This window comes from Panonychus citri, unplaced genomic scaffold, assembly GCF_014898815.1.
Source record: "Panonychus citri isolate SS breed McGregor unplaced genomic scaffold, ASM1489881v1 Contig00023, whole genome shotgun sequence".
NCBI lineage: Eukaryota > Metazoa > Arthropoda > Arachnida > Trombidiformes > Tetranychidae > Panonychus > Panonychus citri.
The window spans coordinates 822,695-845,042 of record NW_026515428.1 but is presented as its reverse complement, the minus strand read 5'-3'; the positions used below and the strand labels follow the sequence as shown (position 1 = coordinate 845,042).

General features: G+C 32.3%; 8 protein-coding genes across 8 annotated transcripts; 5 read left to right on the top strand and 3 right to left on the bottom strand.

Annotated features, from left to right (window-relative positions):
* The first annotated feature begins 240 nt into the window (after positions 1–240).
* Positions 241–1,288, top strand: LOC128396052 (histidine protein methyltransferase 1 homolog). Its single transcript, XM_053356577.1, has 3 exons — positions 241–363; positions 436–726; positions 809–1,288. Exons 1-3 carry the CDS (start codon positions 340–342, stop codon positions 1,280–1,282), a joined length of 789 nt encoding a protein of 262 aa, XP_053212552.1. The 5' UTR covers positions 241–339; the 3' UTR covers positions 1,283–1,288.
* Positions 1,289–1,296: 8 nt separating this feature from the next.
* LOC128396015 (mucolipin-3-like) lies at positions 1,297–3,628 on the bottom strand. Its single transcript, XM_053356524.1, has 3 exons — positions 1,962–3,628; positions 1,565–1,877; positions 1,297–1,493 (listed from the first exon to the last, which is right to left on the bottom strand). Exons 1-3 carry the CDS (start codon positions 3,473–3,475, stop codon positions 1,443–1,445), a joined length of 1,878 nt encoding a protein of 625 aa, XP_053212499.1. The 5' UTR covers positions 3,476–3,628; the 3' UTR covers positions 1,297–1,442.
* A 174-nt stretch (positions 3,629–3,802) lies between these two features.
* Positions 3,803–7,005, bottom strand: LOC128396006 (mucolipin-3-like). The gene is made up of 2 exons (XM_053356511.1): positions 4,733–7,005; positions 3,803–4,534 (listed from the first exon to the last, which is right to left on the bottom strand). The coding sequence occupies exons 1-2, from the start codon at positions 6,779–6,781 to the stop codon at positions 4,403–4,405; spliced, it is 2,181 nt and encodes a 726-aa protein (XP_053212486.1). The 5' UTR covers positions 6,782–7,005; the 3' UTR covers positions 3,803–4,402.
* A 199-nt stretch (positions 7,006–7,204) lies between these two features.
* LOC128396019 (single-stranded DNA-binding protein 3-like) lies at positions 7,205–9,961 on the top strand. Its single transcript, XM_053356537.1, has 3 exons — positions 7,205–8,349; positions 8,676–8,867; positions 9,275–9,961. Exons 1-3 carry the CDS (start codon positions 7,381–7,383, stop codon positions 9,389–9,391), a joined length of 1,278 nt encoding a protein of 425 aa, XP_053212512.1. The 5' UTR covers positions 7,205–7,380; the 3' UTR covers positions 9,392–9,961.
* Positions 9,962–12,882: 2,921 nt separating this feature from the next.
* On the top strand, positions 12,883–15,503 carry LOC128394763 (exocyst complex component 7-like). Its single transcript, XM_053355131.1, has 5 exons — positions 12,883–13,457; positions 13,566–14,750; positions 14,837–15,067; positions 15,142–15,275; positions 15,344–15,503. The coding sequence occupies exons 1-5, from the start codon at positions 13,068–13,070 to the stop codon at positions 15,444–15,446; spliced, it is 2,043 nt and encodes a 680-aa protein (XP_053211106.1). The 5' UTR covers positions 12,883–13,067; the 3' UTR covers positions 15,447–15,503.
* Positions 15,473–17,840, bottom strand: LOC128394770 (protein IWS1 homolog). The gene is made up of 5 exons (XM_053355141.1): positions 16,839–17,840; positions 16,603–16,750; positions 16,308–16,520; positions 15,943–16,235; positions 15,473–15,855 (listed from the first exon to the last, which is right to left on the bottom strand). Exons 1-5 carry the CDS (start codon positions 17,726–17,728, stop codon positions 15,618–15,620), a joined length of 1,782 nt encoding a protein of 593 aa, XP_053211116.1. The 5' UTR covers positions 17,729–17,840; the 3' UTR covers positions 15,473–15,617.
* A 280-nt stretch (positions 17,841–18,120) lies between these two features.
* Positions 18,121–18,837, top strand: LOC128394781 (N-alpha-acetyltransferase 30-like). Its single transcript, XM_053355153.1, has 2 exons — positions 18,121–18,422; positions 18,507–18,837. Exons 1-2 carry the CDS (start codon positions 18,231–18,233, stop codon positions 18,819–18,821), a joined length of 507 nt encoding a protein of 168 aa, XP_053211128.1. The 5' UTR covers positions 18,121–18,230; the 3' UTR covers positions 18,822–18,837.
* Positions 18,838–18,973: 136 nt separating this feature from the next.
* Positions 18,974–22,094, top strand: LOC128394754 (uncharacterized). The gene is made up of 10 exons (XM_053355118.1): positions 18,974–19,428; positions 19,488–19,772; positions 19,847–19,952; positions 20,025–20,284; positions 20,361–20,454; positions 20,524–20,616; positions 20,702–21,073; positions 21,143–21,263; positions 21,322–21,729; positions 21,805–22,094. Exons 1-10 carry the CDS (start codon positions 19,200–19,202, stop codon positions 21,931–21,933), a joined length of 2,097 nt encoding a protein of 698 aa, XP_053211093.1. The 5' UTR covers positions 18,974–19,199; the 3' UTR covers positions 21,934–22,094.
* The last annotated feature ends 254 nt before the right edge of the window (positions 22,095–22,348 follow it).

Here is a 22,348-nt window from a genome sequence, read left to right as displayed (position 1 = left end):
ACATTGATTAAATAATTGATTTAATTAGTTAATTATTTTGATTTAGTTTCGATAAAATTTCCACAGAAACTTAATCATTAAACTGGAACTTTCCATTTTCTTTTAAATGTCCTTGCGAATTTTGATTCTCTCGTGTTCCTATCATCAGATTATCATATTAGATTTAATTATAACAATTTATCAATGTGATTAACTGATTGTTTCATTTGATTAAAAGAAATTAAAACAAAATCTTCAATTAGAAATTAGGAGATTTTCCCTCAAGTGACTCACATGTTTTGTTTGTTTACTTTTAGTTTTTGACAACAAGTGATTTTTGTTTACAATTAACTAATTGTGATGATTAATCAGTCAGTTGATCAGGTGATTATTTGCAATTAACTATTTTAAATTTAATTGTCTTATTGTTTCAATGTTTTCTAACACTTTCCTTAGGCTGCTGTTGATAATTTGTTGGTCAATTTTGATGGTTTAAAGTTTAAATCAATTAAGATTGGTGATGATTCATTTAAGATTATTACTAATTTGTCTTGTTCACAATTATTTAAATCAAGTGTTGATCATGATGGTGATGCAATTGACTCACGAGAGGTTGGACTTAATTCACCAAGTGATTTAACACCAGGAGTCTATGAAGGAGGTTTCAAAGTCTGGGAATGTTCAAGAGATATGGTTCAATTTATCAACGATGATCTACAATTAACTGGAACAATTAACTGTTTAGATGTAAGTCTATTGGAAAATTAACATTTTCTATCAATAATAGCCCGACAATTTATTCATTTAATTCTCTCTTTCTCCTTTAAAGTTAGGTTGTGGCAGTGGAATCGTTGGAATATGTTTACTTAAATCAATTGAAGGTTCTGTTGATTTTCAAGACTTTAATCAAAATGTTCTGATTAATTACACATTACCCAATATTCTGGTTAATTGCAAGCAATCAAGTGTAAATGAAACATGGGAAAAACTGTCACCAAGAGTCAATTTCATATCAGGTGATTGGTCAAATTTTCCGAAAACCAAGAGATACGATTACATATTCAGCTGTGAAACAATTTACAATCAAGACAATTATCCTAAATTAGTTGATATTTTAACTAATTGTTTGACTCCCAATGGTTGTGCTTATTTTGCCGCTAAAAGTTATTACTTTGGTGTTGGTGGAGGAGTCCAACAATTTAGTGATTTCCTGGTGGATAAACAATTAACCATTGAAGAGATTAAAGTTTTCCCTGATTGTGTTGAAAGAATCATAGTGAAAATAACAATTAAACAGAGTTAACAATCAGTATAATATTTTTATACAGAAAAATATTTTATTCACTAATTACTGTTTATACAGAAACAATTTAAAATCTACTTTGTAATAAGTTAAAAAGTTAATTGTGTCATCAATTGTCAATGAAGACACCATAACAATCAGTTGATTGTTGAATAGTTTATTATTTTGTCTCAGTCGCCAAGTTAATATCTTGTTGAGGATTCATGAATTTCTGTTGAAAAACAAATGACAATTTAGTAAATTAATCAATCATCATAATTATCTAACTACAATGTTAATTACCTTTAAAAATGAATTTTTATCCTTTTGATAATCGCAACGAGCATTTTGAACACTATCACGAGCTTCAATTATAATTGTTATGAACAAATTGATTATGAAATAAATGAACAATGAAACAAATGAATAGATGTAGAGACGACTGAACCACCATATAACCAAACCATTGGTACTTTCATCGTACCGAGTTGATTCAAAGGTCGCAAACATATCGTCCGCATTGATCAATGAGAAAAGACACTCGACCGTTTTGCTAAGTGTCGCAAATTTCAAATGATATGGACCTAAAACTATCCAACCTGATAGACAATAGCCACTGGTCAAGAGTGGGAAAAACATTGTAACAATTAAGGTTCGAACAAGGAAAAAATATTGATCAACATGATTACGATTTACTTACGTAAATATAATCAAAGCGACTAAAGTAAATTTGAAAATATCTCGACCCGCTTTTGCTATGGTTCGAGTGACAACATTGAACCTTTCGAAAAGGTTCAAATAACGAAGGAGATTGCACCAGGTTAATAATATTCCAAGGCCATAGAGAAGAGAGTATCGATTGGCCAGGCCAATATCTTCATTTAGATCGACGATATTAGTTAATTTGATGAACGAGACAAGAAAAAAGATTAAATCATTAATGAGAATAATCAATAAACCAGTATCGAAAAATTTTCTATCCTCGTCGATTGTTAATTGGACTTGATAATAATCTTTGGCCACTTTGGAGACTTTCGACCAAAGAACCCAGGCCATTTTTAGTGAACGGCAGCAAAGATACAATGAAATACTTGAGATGATGAAAACTGTCCAAGTGACCAGAGAATAGGTATTGATGATTGCCGGTGACGAGGATGAGGCCAAATTCCCGTAACACTGTTGACGGAAACAATAAGTGTCCAGTGACACTTTAATCTGTCCAGAGTGGGCACAATTATCGTAGGTAATGATAACTTTGACCTTATAACAAGCGGGTGAATAGTAATAGGAAGTAAGCGAGTGGAAAAAAATTGTCCTCAGGTTTGTGGTTAATTTAATCTCGTTAACTGAATTAAAATCAATTGTTTCATTTCTCTCTGAAAGATAAGTTTGAATGTTAAAAGAATCCCAACCAATGTCACCGGCGGGCAGGTCACTTTCAATGGGAACCCGACGTTCAACCTCAATCGGGTTAATATGATAATCAAAGTCAAACGGATTCAAAACGGAAGTGGACAATTCCCGGATGACAAGGGTCATCGGCGATACTTGATCTCGAGCCAATGAATCATAAGCAAACAAATTGATTCCCTCCTCTTGAAGAGTAGCAATTGATTTAATTGCGAAATCAAGGTTACCGAAAAAATTGGCCTTCGTGTAAACGGCATAAGGACCTCGACCCGGTGGATAAACGTTCAACTCTTGGTTCGATTCCCAATCTTGGAAAATAAGTGACCTTAAAGTGGCCTCCATCACCTTTTCCTTGGTTATAAATGATGACATTTCAAAGCCAATTGAGGTTATATGAATTGTGACAACAATTAATTTAACAAATTGTAGAAACAATTTCCAAGGGAAAGCCTTGGTTATCCTCCATTTGTCCATTGGATTTTTGAAAAAATAATTCAACTCACCAGTTAATTGTTGACGTAAATCAACTGGACAATTAGTTGATTCAGTGGATTCATTTGTTGTTGTCTCAACTGTTGACAAACTTAATCTTTGGTTAATCATTTTTTTGCCTCTTCTTCTTGACCAATAATTAACATTTTCGCTTAAATTTGATTTAATTTGATTATTATTGTTGTCTAAATCACTTAATGGATTATTGTTGATTAATGGTGAGTTAAACTGATTCAAGTTAATTAATTCAATTTGAGTTGATGATGAGACACTAATTGATGATAAATGAGATCTATTGTAATCAGAGACCATAGTTTAATTAACAACACACAAACTTAACAATTATGATCACGTTGATTTGATTGATAAGAAAACTCAGAAAATTAAAAAAATTAATGGCAACAATTTATGTGCAAACCTATTTTCTCAACAATTAAATCAACCATTATCATCAACCACATCATACGGGCTTCCAATGTGATTAGTTAATTTAAACGCCCCTTTAATTAAATTAATCTCATCAACGATTAACTGGTTAGTTTAATTATTGTCTCTCTCTCTCTCTCTCTCTCATTTACGGAAATTGAGTTAATTATTAATTTTAAAGTTTGTTTCATGTGAGAACGTGACAATTAATAATATTGTTAATTGGTTTTTCTTTTAATTGAATTTAGTTAGTAATACAATCAATTATGCTTTGGTTTGTTTTCCTTTGATAACAATTTGTATCATATTTTGTTTTAGATGATTTCATTTTTAATAACATTTTCAACAATTTATCAATTGTATCAATTGATCATCTAATTAATAATAATATATAGTATTTTGCTTTATAAAGATAATCCTCTTTGCATATACAATATTTATATATAAATATTATTGCTATGGTTAAATTGTTGATGATGATTGTGTTGGGTTGATTAAATCAATAGCATGTGGTTATTAGCTGAAGGACAATATATAATATTTATAATTTGTTAATTGATAATCAACGGAGAGATGAAGATGTGATTTGATTAGTTTGTTGTGACTTGTTGTGTTTTGTAAACGATATGATGATGATAATGATAATGTTGATGACAGAATTAACAATAATAATAATTGGGTCAAAGTGGTTTGTTGATTAAGATGATGCGCTAATCATATATATGTATGTATGTGTGTGTGTGTTTTATGCTGTCAAAAAAATAATTGTCATTTGGGATGATGAATGGATATTGTTATTGTTGATTTGGAAGATCAGAATAATAGTGGATTAGTGTCCGCCGAATTAAATTTAAAAAATGATTTAACTTTTCGTAGGATTGATTTTTTTGATTCCTCTTGTAAGATTTCATCGCAAACATCATCATTACATTCAGCTATGAATCTCTGTTATAAGAAAAGGAAAATAAGAGAAAAATTAATTAATTGTTGTTGATTAAGGTCAGTTGATTAGAAGGAGAGAAGAAAAAAAAAGATCCAAGGAGAAAACAACAAAATAAAAATAGATTAAGATAATTGCTAAATCATTGTTTTCCGAGGATAAATCATCAATATCAATAAGATGATGATGATGATTGTACTTACATGCATTTCTGTCATATCTTCAGGATTATAGTTTTTAATTATATCCCAAGCGTCCATGATAATTGAGATGAAAAGACTAAGGACAACATAGATGAATAGTGATATAAATGAGTAAAGATAAATCCGACTGAACCACCATATAACTGGATCTTTGGTTGCAAGGGTGGCAAAGGTTGCATACATATCGTCACCATTAAGGAGGGAAAATAAACACTCAGAGGTTTCTGAGGGTGTACGAAATTTAAGATGATGAGGACCAAGAACAATCCAACCACAGAGACAAAAGCCAACATAAAGTAGAATGGCACAGAGGAAGAACTTAATTATATCGGGAAACGCTTTTTTCACCGTTAAAATGACCACGTTAAATTTATCGAAAAAGCTGATATAACGAAGAACACCAATCCAGGTTAATAATATTCCAATTCCAAAAAGAACTGAATAATTACTGTTTAGAGATTGACTGTGATCTATTGGGCCACCTATAAGTTTGATTATCGATCCAATGATTAGTAGAATATCGTTAACGAAAATCATGTAAATCCACAAGTCGATGAAATCTGATTTATCTCGAAATCCAAGAGAAATACTGTAATGTCGATCGAAAAAGTGAATTGTTCGACGTCGTAAAATAATTCCTTTGATCATTGAACGAAGACAAAGAAGAGATGAAAGAAAAGATAACAGGATAACAAGTATTGTGATCGTTTCGATTACTGATCGTGAGGAAACTGTTCGACCTTCAAGATTACCGTAACAGGGTTTATGGTGACTTTTGGCATCTAAGCTCATAAGTATCTGACCAGCGTGAAGTGAATTGTCAAAAATGATCAAAATATCAACCACGTAACATTCAGGTCGATTGTAAGAGTCCAATGCATTAAGGTAAATGGTTCGCAGTGAGGTTGCAATCTCAATTTTAATCAAACTGTCAAAATTCACTGAGTAAGGTGGTGATTTAGAGGAGAGATAAGTTTGAATTGAAAATGTGCTCCAATAAATGTCACCAGCAGGATGATCTGGAGAGTCAATTACAAGGCGATCAATTTGATTCTCATTGTTGAAATTGTAGGAAAAATTATATGGATCAGCTTCTCCTTTGGCAAATCTTACAATATCCAAGTAGATTGGTGAAACTTGTTCAGGTTTCAATGAATCATAAGAAAATGATCCAACCCCAGTGTTTGTTATATTAGCGAAAGAGCGAATGGCAAAATCGATATTACGAAAAAGATCACTTTTAGTGTAACATGCAAAAGGTCCAGCAGCCGGTGGATAGGTCATAACCTCACGAACAGGATCCCAATCGGATAAAAGTAATTCCCTCAAGGTAATCTCCATGTTTGCTTGATGGGTCTTAAAACGAGACATTTCAGTTCCAAAGGTGTAAATTTGTATTGTAACAATGATAAGTTTGGTTATTTGGAGTAACAATTTCCAAGGGAACTTTTTTTTACTTCTCCATTTGTCAATTGGATTCATGAAGTAATATTTCAATTCTCTTCTAAATGAATCACGAGCTTCAGAAGAGTAGGATGTTGTACTTAAAAGAAATCTTTCTCTACGAGTAACCTCATTAATTTGATGATTATCGCCCGCAGATCCAGGGTCACCAGGGAAAATTATTCCATCACTTGTATCATCATCATCATCATCACCACCACCAACAATAACACCACCACCACCACCAGTATCACCTCTAAACGTACCAGAAGTACTCGCAAGAGCATCACCACCTCCACCAGTATTAGAATTAACACCTAAACCAAGATAATCATTTTCCGACCTCCGTTGATCAGCAGCCCCATCACTTTGAACACTATACGAGAGACCATTTGAACTACCACTGATAATAGCAGAAATTAAGGTTCCATTATTAACAATAAAACTAGAACCATTTACATCTAAAATATGATTATTTCCATTTAATTGATAATGTTGAGGTTGTTGATGATCAAAATTATTATCTAATTGGAGGTCATCTTCAACCAACGAAACAACTGAAGGTGTTGAACTAACAGTTTTCATTTGTTTCTGATGATCTCTCATAATTTTAACAACAAAAAAAAAACAACAAAAGAAAATAAATTTTATCTATTCACTTTCCTTACTAATTAAATCACATTACAAAAATTGAACAATTCAAATACAAATTGAGACACAAAAAAAAAGAGAAAACCAAACAATTAGTAAATCATCACAAGGCTTAATTAAGAAGAGAGAAAGAGAAAATAATTAAACTGAATTATAGATTAGTAAACAAACAGAAAGAATAGAAAAAAATAATTGTCAACAAAAAGAAAGAGAGGAAAAAAAAGAGAGAGAAAAATAGAAAAAAGAATTTGCGGTTATTTCCCCCAAGATGGCGCTTCGAACATTCTCTTTTTCTCTTACTTTTACTTCGCTCTCTCTTTTTCTCTTTCTTTCTACTTTTTGGTTTACTTTCTTTTCTCTTTCTCCAATTGATTTGATTCTCTCTCTCTCTGATACACTTTTATGTCTGTTAACAGTTTTTTCAGTTAAAGAGAGAAATTATTATTTATTTGGTGAGAATAATTTTGATTTATATTTTTTAATTATTTTAATTCTATTCTATTTCTGTTTCATTTGTGTCTATTGGTGTGTTTTCTGTGTATACATTAAACATAATGTACCATAAAGGTAAAAATCCACCGCCACCATCGGATAAACAAGCTCATGAGAAATTGGTTCAACATGTACATGAGTTTTTAGTTCACACTGGTGCTTCTAAAGCGGCATCCACATTCCTAAATGAGATAAATTGGCCGAAACAAGTAACTGTAAATGAACCACCGGGTTTTTTATTAAGTTGGTGGAGTGTCTTTTGGGATCTTTACTGTGCAGCACCTGAAAGAAGAGATATGTATGAACATTCACAAGAAGCAAAATCTTTCCATGATTATAGTTGCATGAATTCACAACAATACCCGATGAATGGTATGCCTCCAAATGATGGTTTATCCGGACCCGGTGGTTTCTTTCCACATCAAAATTCCCATTTAAGACCTTCACCACCTCAACAACAGCCACCACAACAACAGCCTCCCCCACCTCCTCCACCTCCACATAGCCAAATGATACAAAATCAAGGATTCATGTCACCAAGATATCCAGGTGGACCTCGGCCTGTACGAATGCCTCCACAACATGAATTTAATGGTCCACCAGTTTCTGGTGGTTCAGGTCCAGGTACACCATTAATGCCCAATCAGGGTGATGGAGGTGATTATGGTTGGCAAAATCCACCAGGATTAAATCCAATGAATCATAGAATGAATCCACCAAGAGGTCAACCAATGGGTCCAGGACCAGGTCCAATGAATTATGGAGGTATGAGAGGTCCACCACCAAATCAATCGATAGGACCTGTACATGGAATGCCACCGGGAGTATCTATGGGTGGACCAGGACCAGGACCGGGACAGGGTGGACCTGGTGGACGACCATGGCAACCAAATACAAATATGAATTATTCCTCACCATCGCCTGCAAATAATTACGGTCCACCTTTATCGGGTGGTCAAGTCTCAGGAGGACCTGGTCAAGGAGATGGAATGTATCCAGTAATGAAACCTGGTGGTGGAAATATACCAGGGGTACGAGATGCTAATTTCTCTTAATTCACTTTTTTTATCAATTTTCTTTTCTTTTTCAATCTCTCTCTCTCACGCTCACGCTCTCGCACTCTCTCTCTCTCTCTCTCTCTCTCTCTCTCTCTCTCACCTTCTTCCACTTTCCCTCTCACCCTATCCCACCTTTGCTATTTATCAATTGATGCTTTTTTACCCTTCGATCATGATATCATTTGCTTTTTCCTAACTGAACTTTTTACATGAATAGAAACTGTTGAATTATCAAAATAATATTAATTATTATCCTTTCTCTTGTTTCTTATTTCTCTTTGCTTGAATTTTTCTTTTAGTTTCAAATGGGACATGGTCAAGGACCTGAAGGTCCAATGGGCCAATTAGGTTCTGATCTTGGTGGTCCACCAATGTCATCCGGAGGTAATGGTCTTGATGGAATGAAAAATTCACCCGCCAATGGTCCAGGGACACCAAGGGAAGACGGTGTTGGAGTGCCAATGCCAGAATATGGTTATGGACAAGAAAATGTAAGAAGCATTCATGATTAGCATCTCAATCAATCAAAAATCAGATGTTATCAAAGGACAACAATTGGAAAAGAATCAATTTTTGTCTTTTTAACTCTTGATTGCTTCTATCTGTTTTCTTTGTGATGATGGTAATATTAATATAAATTTATTATCAACCCCGTAACCCTTCAATTTTAATACTTCACTATTTTATTTTCTACAACATCAACAACAACAACAACAACAACTACATCAACTATTTTTATACAATCAACAATCAACTCAATCCGATTCAACTCACAACAATTCAACTCATCATCTTTACAACACCAAAACCAAAACAACGACAACAACAATCATCATCATCATAATCATCATCATAATCGTCATAATAATAATCATTTGACAATCAACAACAATCACAGGATCAAAATGAAAGTGAAGCAATATTGAAAATTAAAGAAAGTATGCAGGAAGAGGCAAAGAAGTTCGAGAAGGACACTCCAAATGACCATCCAGAAAGTTTTAATATCCCATTCTAATTGTGTTGGCATAAGGAAAACAAATGATTTATATAAGTAAAGAAAGAGAAAAGCAAAAAAAAATAAGGATTAAATTATCAATTTAAAAATTTCATGTCAACATTTTCTCCTGACAGACATTCAACTTTGTTGAATATAAAACAAAAACTCCAGCACCAAACACCAAATACCATCAACGTCAACAACTACATCTACATTTACATCAACAAAAATCATCATCAACATCTCTCTCTCTCTCTCTTTCTCCTTCTTTCTATCTGCTATTCTATCTCATTTCTCTTCCTCTGCCCTTTCCTTTCTCAACTTCATTCCTCTTTTTTTCTCTCTTTCCTCTATTCCATATTCTCTTCCATTCTCGTTCTGATTCCATTTTGCTTTAATCTTTTTTTGCTCCTTCTCTCTTTTCACTTTGCTTTCTATCTCCCTCTCACTCTCGCTTTCTCCTTCGCTCTCCTTCGCTCTCCATCTTCTCTTCCTATTCTCTTTCCTTTTTTTCGCTTTTCGCTCTCAGACATTGTAACAATTAATACTTTTATCGCTATCTCATAATTAAACAATGTAAACATTCAACTAGTTGTTTAATTCAGTGGTAATTTTTGATTGCATCTTTTCAACGGCCAACAATCAGGTAAGTTTATCAAATGAAATTTTCGCAATGTAACTATGTCATTTACACACCTAACGAATAATAATTAATCATTATTGTCATCAAATGCTCTAGAATTGATCAACTATCAGCTACTTTTATAACTTTCCGTTGATAATATTCAACAATTGACACAATTTTAAATTGCCAAGTTTAAAAACAATAACATGTTTGCAACTTTTTCCCCTCTGAACAAACAAAAATCACATGGAAAATGAAACAAATCAATTAAATGATTGATTTCTAATTGGAAACTCGTTCTAAAAGGTAAAGTAATAGATTAAATTGAATAATCGAAAAATTTGATAACCTGTAACATTCTCGTAATACCTTGACCATTAATCGTATCGAATGTAAGAAGGTTGAAGAGAGAAAAATAATTCGAAAGTTTAAATTTGTTGGAAAACATTTTCCAATCTTTTTCACGTGAATTTTTCGCCAATAATTGAATTGAACATGAGAATGAGCGATTCTTGAATGAGAAAAGATAGTAGGCGAAGTTGAAGAGATGATGAAGATAAAGAAAATAAAGACAGAAGATGCGCAGAATAAAGAGAAAAAGTAATCCTATCTCTCTCTCTCTCTGTTTTTTACCTTTTTAATCTGATCCGAGCACAGGAGAAGAGAGAGGGAGAGAGAGGGAGAGAGTTTGTGTCTTGGAGAGAATAGAATATAAAAAAACGTAGAATAGAACAAAAAATGCGTCAATATATTATAATGTATTCATCGAGAAGGTTCAACATTTGGGTGACTTGAGAGTCGACAGAGATAGAGAGAGAGAGAGAGAGAGAGAGAGAGAGAGAGAGAGAGAGAGAGAGAGAGAGAGAGAGAGAGAGAGAGAGTGGGAGGTTGGTGGTGGTAAAAGATACGCACACACACTGAAGGTAATGAAAGGTTACAATTGATTAGCTGGATTAAGATTGAAATGTTTATCGATAATTTTGGTTCGATTTTTGAGTAAAAATAAAAATCGAAAATGTTTTTTAATCGATTATTTAAATTTTTCGATTTTAAATCTGCTAATTGATACAACTTACGATTTTCGGTAATTTTATCGATATTTTTTTCTCTTTCGAAACTTTTTGATAGTTTTTATCAATTATGAAAGAGAAAGAAAAATTATTAAACTAAATTTAAGAGAATAAGTGATTATTATCAACAGGGAGAGAGAGAGAAAGAGGTTCGAACATTAAATTTCTCTTTCTTTTTGGAAACAATTGTTAGCAAAGAAAAAGAAAGAGAAAGAGAAAGAGAGAAATAGGAAAAAGATGGAGTTTCGGCGAAAGATGAGACACTTTCTCTTTGAGAGAGAAAAAAATTTGTTTCCATTAGTAAAGTAAGAGAAAAAGAAAGAGAAATTTCCTCATTACTTTCCCTTTGGAAAAAAATAATCAACAGAAAATTTTGCTAATCGAAAGTGTCGTCATCTATTGGTAGAAAAAAAAGTTCTATCAACAAATTAAATCGAAAAACAAAAATTAGAACAAAATTGAATTTGATTATTCTTTCTAATCGAGTTCATTGATTAGAAATTTTTTTTACTAATATGAACAGTTTTTACAAATGGAATTGATAGTTGATCACAATTAAAGGTGAAAATTTGTCGCTAAAAGAGAAGATTATTGATAATGATTCTTAAAGATTCTCAAACTTGGTTATCACTGGGATGGAAATTAAGGAAACGATAAACTCTTGGAAAAGAAAACCAAAGGTCAAGAATTGCATGGGAATGGTAAGTTCTTGTGTTCTGATTATCATTGAGACAACTCGAATTCCAATTGAGGTCAAATTTATATAGAAATAAGTTCGAACCATTGAATAGTTAAAAGCGTATGCACCATAAGCACCTAAATTAGCGAGGCAAAAATAGTACATGGAAATGGATGTTGATCCACCACCGACGAAACTGTAATTAGTATATTCTGATGTTCTCACATTCTCACCAATTAGTCCTATGATTAAGAAAATTAGTGAGACAATTATGATTAAACTATTAACCACAATAAGAATATTTTGATGGGAAAATATTGATTTTCTTTCAACGATAATGGTTCGAAAAAGTGGCATTTTCAGGGTCAAATTAAAGATGGAAAATAAACAAAAAAAAACCAAAAGAAAAATCAATAAATAATCAATCAATTAATTATCTTTTCGTATCCAAGAATTTATTGTTAATTTTAGTGAGAATAAGCTATTCTTAGAGCGATTGCTTGATAAATAGCTTTTTCTCTGTTTTTGTTGGAAAAGTCTATTCGTCCACGAAGTTGTGGACATTTAGTACCCGCGACTATTTGTCCACAAGTTATAAGACATATAGTTAAATTAACCTTGAAATTTTGAGTAAACTTGTTAGTCCATCAGGAAGATATTAGTCTTTGATGAATTTTTTTTGAGTTCGAACCTCAAAGGTATTTAATTTTTTTCAAGACTTTTTATTAATATTTTAATCAACTATTTGTTTGCTAAACAATTAGAGTATCTTATCAGAGTTCAAACGAAAAAAAGATACAATTACCAATAAAAAATTGTTTTTTAATCAACTAATCAACAAACAATTATCATTAATAGATCAATTGTTAGAATTAGACCTTTAGAATTAAGCTGAATAAAATTCATATCTAACTAATTTTTTACTCTTAATTTTGGGTTCTTATTAGTAATTGATTTCTATTACTAATAAGATGTTAATCTAATTAACAATTGAACTTAATTAAGCTACAATTAAGTTAATTTAGTTAAGAGATCCGATATTATTCGATATTGAAATCGAATAATATCAGATAGGATCAGATACTTCATGTGGACATTTAGGGCTTACCGTTTTTGTTTTGATTTTAATTTTTTTTTTATTCTCAATTGAAAACTAGTTACCTTTTTGTCTGAATTGTTAATTGTTATTAATCAGTTTGATTTTCTTTTTTCTTTTTCGGTTAATTAAATTGGATTAATTTCTATTTTCTTGGTTTTCTTTTCATGGTCTTGGGCTAATTGGTGAGGTAATTTTTTTCTCCTCCTTTTGGTGAGTTAAAAATGGAGAAAACTAGAGATAAATTGATCAAAGAGACTCGGAATTTGGAGTCTTTCAAGGAGATGTTAAATAAGAGTAATAAATTAACTAAAACAATGGTGTCCATATTATCAAATTTCGATGAGAAATTATCCAAATTAGAGGAAACAATTGGACCAGTTTATAAAGAGACCGGTAATCTACAACAACGACAGGAAAATCTTGTCAAAACGTTACAATCATTTGATTATGTTATCCCTTTTTATACGGTTGCCAATGATTTGGAACCAATTATCACCACTGGACCTGATTCAATGCCTATACCTGATTATTTGGATAATATGAATAAGTTAAAAAGTGCAATCAACTATTTTGTCAAGAATAATCCTGAAAGTCCAGAGCTTATGAATGTAGTAAGTGAATTACTTTTATATCAATGACAGTGTTTACGCCTTCATGATGAAAATGTTGATAGTAATTGTATATTTATCTCTTTCTCTCCCTCTCTCTCTCCTTTTCAGACAAGTCTCCATGACAAAGGAGCTGCTTTTCTATTGAAAAAGTTTCGATTGTTAATATCAAACCATAGTCGTCCATTGGCTCCAAATATAATTTACTGTCTTGTCCATGAAGATGATAATCAAAGCGAATTGCCAAAACCTCTTTCAGATAAAATTCCGGAAAAGGATCGAGCCCAATTGAGATTATTAAGTGAATGGCTTGTTGTTAATATGAAAGATCAATTTATTTCCGCTTATTCGTCTTTAAGATGTGAAGTTGTTGAAAAATCTTTGCGTGATTTTAAAGCTCATCAAAAATCTTCATCAGGTGGATTCAGTGGTCACCTTAGTTCACCCGCTCCTCCTCGTAAAAGTTTAACACCAATGAAAGATAATCTTCCACTTCGTCGGAATCCAAAAAGTATTCAACAAGCATTGAAGAAAAAGCTTCAAGATGTAATTCCAACCGAAATGTTGGGCGGTCGTTCATATCATTCGGTTCCTCATGATCTTTGTGAACTTGCGACAAGTGAAAGAGAAATTGAATGTTACCTTACCAGTGTCACTGCTCTTTACCGACTCATGCAAGCGGAATTAAAATTAATGGAGGGAATAATTCCAATGGAACATCAGAAATTACTCTTTAGTCGACTTGTTCAACCAGCGTTAGATTTTGTGGTCAATGAGGGTGAAAATATCGCCGGTCGAGTGAAAAAGTGTTCAGTTAAACACGACTTTAGTTCAGCTCTTAATCTTTTCCCTATTCTTCGGCATCAGGCATCCATGAGGCACAATTTTGACCTTCTTTTTGACGGATGTTCAACTGATGTTCAAACCAAATTTCAAGGGCTCGTGGTGACTCTTCAAACCACCTTGAACAAAGCACTCGAAGAGTTCATTGAATATATTCGTAATGATGTTGACACCAAAGTACCAAGAGATGGTACTGTTCATGAACTCACTTCCAATGTTATGATTTTCTTGGTACAACTTTCCAATTATTTGGACATTTTATCCAGAGTGATTACGGTCACCGATATGCAATCATATGAAAGATCATCTGATAAAAATAAACTGGCCTTTGCTCAGTATATCAGTCGAGTCCTTCAAACGTTGTCTCTTAATCTTCAATTAAAAAGTGATTGTTATGCTGATCAATACCTGAAGGCGATATTTAAATTGAACAACATTCATTATATACTTAAGGTAATTGACACTTGGATCAAATTGAAATCAATTTTTATTCTAATTCTAATTCTCTCTCATCTCTGTTTCTCTTTCTATCCTTACAGACACTTCGTAAATCGTCACTTCTTGAGACACTTAAAATGTACAATCACGAAATCGATCTAGTCTATGAGAAGCAAATTATGGAAAATAAAAGAATCTATTCTCAAAGTTGGTCTCGAGTTCTACACTTTGTCCTTGAAATCGACAGTAAAACACCGTCACCCGAATCAATCGAAATGGCCAATATGAAATTGAAAGAAAAAGATCGACAAATGATCAAAGATAAATTTTCAGTAAGAATGACCATCGATTCAAGTTGACAATCGGTTACAACTTAATCAATTAATTTCTTTTTTTTCTCTATCAGGGGTTTAACAAAGAAATTGAAGAATTACGAAAAGTCCAAAAGGCCTACGCCATTCCCGATGCCGAACTTCGTGAAAGCCTTAAAAAGGACAACGCAATGTTCATAGTTCCTCGATATGAGCAATTCTATAAAAAGTAAACCAAATTTTCCTTAAATTTTCTTCACCAATTATCTAATATTTTTTTCTCATCCAATTCGACAGGTATAGTAACATGGCCTTTTCCAAGAATATCGACAAATACGTCAAATTTTCCCCCAATGAGGTTTATAATATAATTCAAAGTTTCTTTGACGCGACCGCTTAATGATAATCAATAGTAATTTCCATTAATTAATTAAAATCAATGTGGTTAAGTCATTTATTTATCTGATGGATGTATCTCTCTCTCACACACACACTCACTCTCACTTTTATCGAAAATTTGGAAAAATATATAATGATGAATGAAAGAAAATTAATGTAAATTGTTAATTGTTTAAAGTGTCATTCGCCGACCCTCAATACTAATTGGAACAGCTCGTTGGGTTTTCATTAATTTCTTTTTCTCTCGGAAATTGCGAAGATGTTTATCTAATCGGGTGATTGCTTTTTTACTTCCCGATTTACTCATTTCGGAATCAACGGTAGATTTTGGTCTAACAACATAATCACGGGTCGACGGAGCAGGAACACGAGCACGAGGAATCCAACCTTTATCACCTGGTCTAAGTGTCCTAATAACATAGAAAGAAAAACATTAATGATTAATGATGTGATGATTAATAATTGATCTTGACAAATGTGAATTATGGTTTACTCACTTTTCTGATTCAGCTTGACCTTTTCGACTTGATGATGGCGGTGTTTTGGGCTCAGTTCGTCCTCGCTTATTTTCAGTTAATTTGGTCATATGATCGAAATCTCTTTGTTCTCTTTCTTCTTTCGACATTGAATGGAAATCGGTATCTAAACTGAATATTGGCCTTGACCAGGAGGAGATTAAAACACCAGCTCGTTTCTTATTATCTTTAGTTTCCTTCGGGTGTTTAAATAAATACATAACGGCTTTTCCAATGCCACTTGCTTTGAGTCTTTCAACATCCATTATGTTAAACTGTAAATTTTCAACAATTAGTAAGAATATTATTTGCTAGAATTATGAGAGAAAACAATCAATCGCAATTACCTCTCCAAGTAGCTTGAGCATCGTTTCTCTCACTTGAAGATTAGGTAAACTCCGGTCAGGTAAAGGTGTCAACCAATCGGTTATTACACCGAGAACACCGGCATCGAGAAACGATTCCCTAAGATCTATTTTTCGTAATTGTGTTTCGACGACGGGTAAAAGTCTAAGTTTACAAGTTGCTGCCTTTCGATTTTTATTCAATTCGAAATCCTCCTGAAAATGAGAGAGATAAAATATTGAGAATTAGTGTTTTCATTGAGGTGAAAGAAAGAGAAAATTGTTGATTGGTATTTACATCAGCTGATTGTTTCATTTGAGTGATTAGATCAGCGATAATATCGTCATTGTCGTTAATAATGTCGATATTTTTCCTCTTTCTGCTTCGATAACTTTCCTCCTTTTTTCTTGCCATCATGAGATCAAAATCGTAGACGAAGTCATCTCTGCAAAAAAGAAAGCCGATTAGAATATAATTAGAATGTAAATCGTTCAACGAATATATTAATATTCTTTATGCTACAATTAACTTACGGAACTTTGCTTCGCCTTTTACCATCGTCGTCACTTTCTTCATCACTGGAAAGATCAGGAACCGCTGGGTCCTTCATCTTTGATGTTCCACCGGCTTCTTCACCCTCGGCGTCACCTTCGCCTTCGCCTTCACCTTCTCCATCGTCAAGGCCTTCGGCTTCGACCTCACCACCACCACCTCCTTCAGCTTCACCTTCTGCCTCTGCTTCATCTTCATTTGATTTTTCCAACAGGTCATCATCTTCTTTATCTTCTTTCTCTCCATCTTCATCCTCCTCATCATCTTCTACGATTAATCGACGCTTCTTTTTACTTCTTCCATCTTCGGCTTCTTCGGTTCCTTCGGTTCCTTCATCTTCATCTTCAGACAGCAACGTACCAATTGATTTTCCAAGTGATTCATTTGCTTCATCGTCTTCTTTACTTTCTTCACTCTCTGGATCTCCTTTTTCACCATCTTCATCTTCATCATCATCGTCATCTACAATTAAACGGCGTTTCTTTTTAACTCTTCCATCTTGAGCTTCTTCACCTTCATCACCGGATTCCAAATCATCACCAATAGAATCTGGCTCATTGTCTTCCTTACTCTCTTCAATTTCCTCATCTTCTTTGGATTTATCTCCTTCTCCTTCTTCTGTTTCTTGTTCCCTCTGTTGTTCACCTCCTTCATCTTCATCGTCCACAATTAATTGACTATCCTTTTGGCTACTTCCATCTTCAGCTTGTTGACCTTCATTATCGGATTCTAATTCTTCATCTTCAGTGGATTTTTCAACAGGTTCAACATCATCTCCATCTTCAGACAATATTTTTGATGATAAATCAGATGCCGGGTCACTTTCTTCAGCTGGAGGAAAATCATCATCACCAACAAAATCAGAAGACATATTAACAAGAACACCGTAAAACTTAATTCAATTAACTTATTAATAAACAATTTTTTTAAAAATAAAACACAATTAAGATTAACTTGTTGTTTACAAACAAAAAAAATCAAAACAACTCAAAATCTTGAAAAAAAACAGTTAATCAGATTTTCTTGTAACTCCATCTGGTGGAAGAGTAAGTCAAGAGTTTTAATAAGCCTCAATTCAGAGATAAATTAAACCAAATTAACTTTCAATTAATCCTTGAATAGCTAATCTAAGTCAAGAAGATTAATTAAAAATTGATAGATAAAAGCACAATTAAAACGGTCAATTGTTAACAATTAATTAAAATTTTTCGATTTAGTGGCTCCATCTAGTGTCTTTTCCAAAAACTAACAGTTGATGTTGTTTGTAAACAAGAAAATGAAACAAAAAAAAAGATTGACAATTAATTGATTTGGTTTGGATGTTTAATTGAGTTGATTGTGTTTGATTTTTTATTTAATAGAGAAAATAAGTTATGGCAGATATTTTAAAAGTGGATAATTTAACCATTGACGAAAAAGAATCAAGTGAAATTGAATATATTAACTATGAATCTGAGCTTCAAATGCCTGATATCATGAGATTAATTCAGAAAGATTTGTCAGAACCTTATTCAATTTATACTTATCGATATTTTATTCACAATTGGCCACAATTATGTTTCCTAGTGAGTATAATCAACTGTTAATTGTTGTCATTTTCCCTCTGTGTGTGTCTATAATCGTTAATTTCTCTCTCTCTCTTCCCTCAGGCATCTTACAAGGGTAAAGTGGTCGGTGCGATTGTTTGTAAATTAGATTTACACAAGAAATCAGTTCGTCGAGGTTATATCGCCATGTTGGCCGTGGATAGTAATTTTCGAAATCGTCGAATTGGTTCAAATTTGGTTCTACATGCAATTGAAGCAATGGTACAAGGAGACGCCGATGAAGTTGTTCTAGAAACCGAAATAACTAATCAATCAGCTCTTAATTTATATGAAAATCTTGGTTTTGTTCGTGATAAAAGGTTATTTAGATACTATTTAAATGGTGTTGATGCTCTTAGATTAAAACTTTGGCTTTAATTGTGAACCTAAACAATCATTTTGTTAATATATTCCTTTGGTCAATCGGTTTCTCCTTCTAATCATTAATTAACTTTCCTCTGTCAATTTGTGTACCATTAGACTAATCATTTACCTACGATAACGGAAAATTAACCTTGATTCTTGAAGATTTCCTCATAAATCACATAATCATTAAGAATTATTTCTCAATTGTTGATCATATTTTTCCTTAATCAAATGATCATTAGATTCCCAAATCTTTTCTAAAAATCATCAACTGGTCAATCGTTGCTCATTCAAACAATTAAACTTGTTTTTCTTTTAATATTAATCGAGGTAGAAATTTAAATTTCCATCATAATTATTGAAACTTTTCAGTGGTAAACAACAATCAAAATGTTGGTATTTAATTTAATTTTGTTCTTCATCACAATTGAAAGTGTCATCTCATCTAATTGGTTAATTAAACAACCTCGACTAATCAGAACTGGATTTACAAATATATTATGGGAATATATTGATTCGGATGAGTTTAAATCCAATGATCAATTAACTAAACAATGTAAATTAAGCTTAAATCATGTTAATCAATCATTAAGTGAAGGTCAAATTTGGCCAATCAAATGTAAGTTAATCAATATATTACAATCAATTGTCAACTAATTTGATTGTTTTAAATCAAAGTGATTGAAACCTCAGGTCGGATTCCTGAACAATTTAGTGGATCTGGTTATGCATCTCTAGGTGATTTTGATAAATGCCAACAATTAACTTGGACTAATTACAATGGTGACAATCAAATTGCCTCTTATTGTTTAATCTCATTGCTACCGGACAATCAAAATTACGATGATAATATTTTCACTCATCATAAATTAATATCACCTGAAAATGGAAACAGTATCAAAATTGGATTATGTTTACCAGCTGATTGTTCAACTAATGATTTACAAATTATCACAATCAATGGTTAGTAAATTGTTAACTAGGGCGAGAAAAAGATTCACTAATCACAATTAAATTGATTCTACTTTTTATTTTAGCACTTAAACCATATGATTGGGAGCTAATTAAAGTTGATCATTGTTCAATTTACCAAACACCAATTGAAAAATTAACTAAATCATCACGATTACAAAAAGTTTGCTTGTAAGTTTGAATATAACAATTAAATGAAATGAAACAAAATTCATGTAAAGATTAACACAATTTACTAATCAGTTTGTTAACAGTTTCATTGGTGGCGATGGCATTGATTGCAAATCTATTGGAATACAAATCAACAGCAATTAATAAGTCGAAACAATTAAGTTGGTTAAAATGTTTCTCATTTAAATCCAGTTATCAACAAATTTTTCAACCAAATTTGTCTCAAATTAAGATGCTTAATTTACTTCAATACTCAATTATGCTTCATTCATTTGTGCTGATTGTTCATATTAATGATTTCCCATATTTCGGATTGAATTTTCCCCTCGTTGGTAATTGAGTACAATCAGTTAATTGTCATCGATTAACTTCATTAATTGTATCTTGTTAATTGTCTCTTTCTAATAGCAATCATATGGGGCAGTTTTCCAGCACTGAAACGCTCATTTGCAATTAAATTCGTAACAATTGATTGGTATTACGAAGGGATATTCGCCTATGGGTAAGATATACCGATTAAATATTCTAATTGCAAGACTAATTGTTTAATTATAATCACAATTAACCAAAGAGGTGCTGCTCGGACAATCACAACATGGAGACAAGTGAAACCCGAGACCCGATTAACCCAATTACTTAAATCAACTGTAATCAAATTAATCTCGTAAGAAATTAATCTCTTTGAGTTCTGTGAGTTTATCGTTGAAATCTAATCTAATTTAATTGTCTTATTATCCTATTATCATTAGATTATCTGTTTTAATCACAATCACTTTAATCATTCACATCACTTTACTTATGTTCTCATCGGGTCCTCTTCAAATAGCCGATAGGAAATCAATTTTCTGTACTCAATCGTTTTGGCAAATTGCAAATGTTTTCGATAACAATTATTGTTCAAGTCAACACGAACAATGTTTAGTCCAGTTCTGGTCAGTTTCCGTTGAGGCTCAATGTCTATTGGTCATCGTAATCCTCGTATTTTTATACAAACGAAAACCCAAAATCGCAATGACCATCAACCTGATCGGTATCATCGGGTCCATACTTTATATTTCTTTGAAATTATACATTTACCGTTATCCGGCTCATTTATGTGGGATTGATATTTCCGAGATGAAGTAAGTATCAATCAACAATCAATAACCAATGGATAACAAGTTAACAATTAACTTCTCTTTCAATATCAGTGAAATAATCTACTATGTGATCAATGTTTATGCGACTTTACCACATCACTTTTGGATTATTTTGTCCACAGTTTTGTATATCTATTTAATGGTCAACGATTATGGTCCAGTTTTCCTCAAGGTAATCAAATTTAATCTGATTCCCTAACTGTCAACTAATTGTCTTTTTAATTTTACAGTTTCCGCTCCTTAAACTACTTGATTCACATATGTATCTTTTTGGTTTATTCATAACAATCAGTCAATTGTTTTATCCAAATTTGATTAAACCTTTTGAAACTCCATTGGTGATTAGTATCTACGAGACTGTCCATCGATTGGTCATTTGTTTATTTTTCCTTCTTTGTGGATTTAGAATTGCTGATGAAACCAAATCCCAAGTTTCTAATAACGATGTTGATACAATTGATAACAATAATCAAGAGAAATCTAAAATTGATTCTAATTATAATGATGATAAAATTGCTAAATATAAATTCTATTCCGCAATTGCTACAATTTTAAGGTCAACTTTTTGTATTCACATGACGATTCTCATTGTTACATTGAACACTCTTCGAAAACCAATCTCAACCAACGTTGAAATGGTAAATTGATCTACTAAATCAACATGTGAATAATTTAATTGCAACAATTTAATTTAATTTCTTTCTCTCTTTCAGTTAAATCTCTTTGTATACCAATTGATTAGTTGTCTTCTTGGTGGTTTACTGTTTCACTTTTTTGTCCTTGGTCCATTCACAAATTTGGTTCTCTCAATGAAAAGTAAACCTAAATCCAAATCCAAATGATTAAAAATCCTCTCGATGATCAGTTAATTGTGGAAATTGTGAAATTCAATTGAAAATTTTTTTCGAAAAAAAAATCGAAATAATTTCTCTCATACTAAACAGATGGAGACACTTTCGTTCACGTTGATCTTAATTAAAGAGTAACAATTAACTTAACCAAACGTTAAATTGTCTTTAATTTGATTAAAATACATAAACAATAGGAAACAATTTGATTTCAATTAACTAACCAATCTGAATATTGATGAGACAATAAATATGTATACATATTATTATGTAACCATTATCATCAATTAGGATGATGATGATTACTTATGATCAATATTGATTGTTGTTGATAATAAATTGTGTGTGTTTAGGGAAATAAACAATTTAGGTAACAATTTAGGTGTAAGGTAAATTGTTGATTACACTT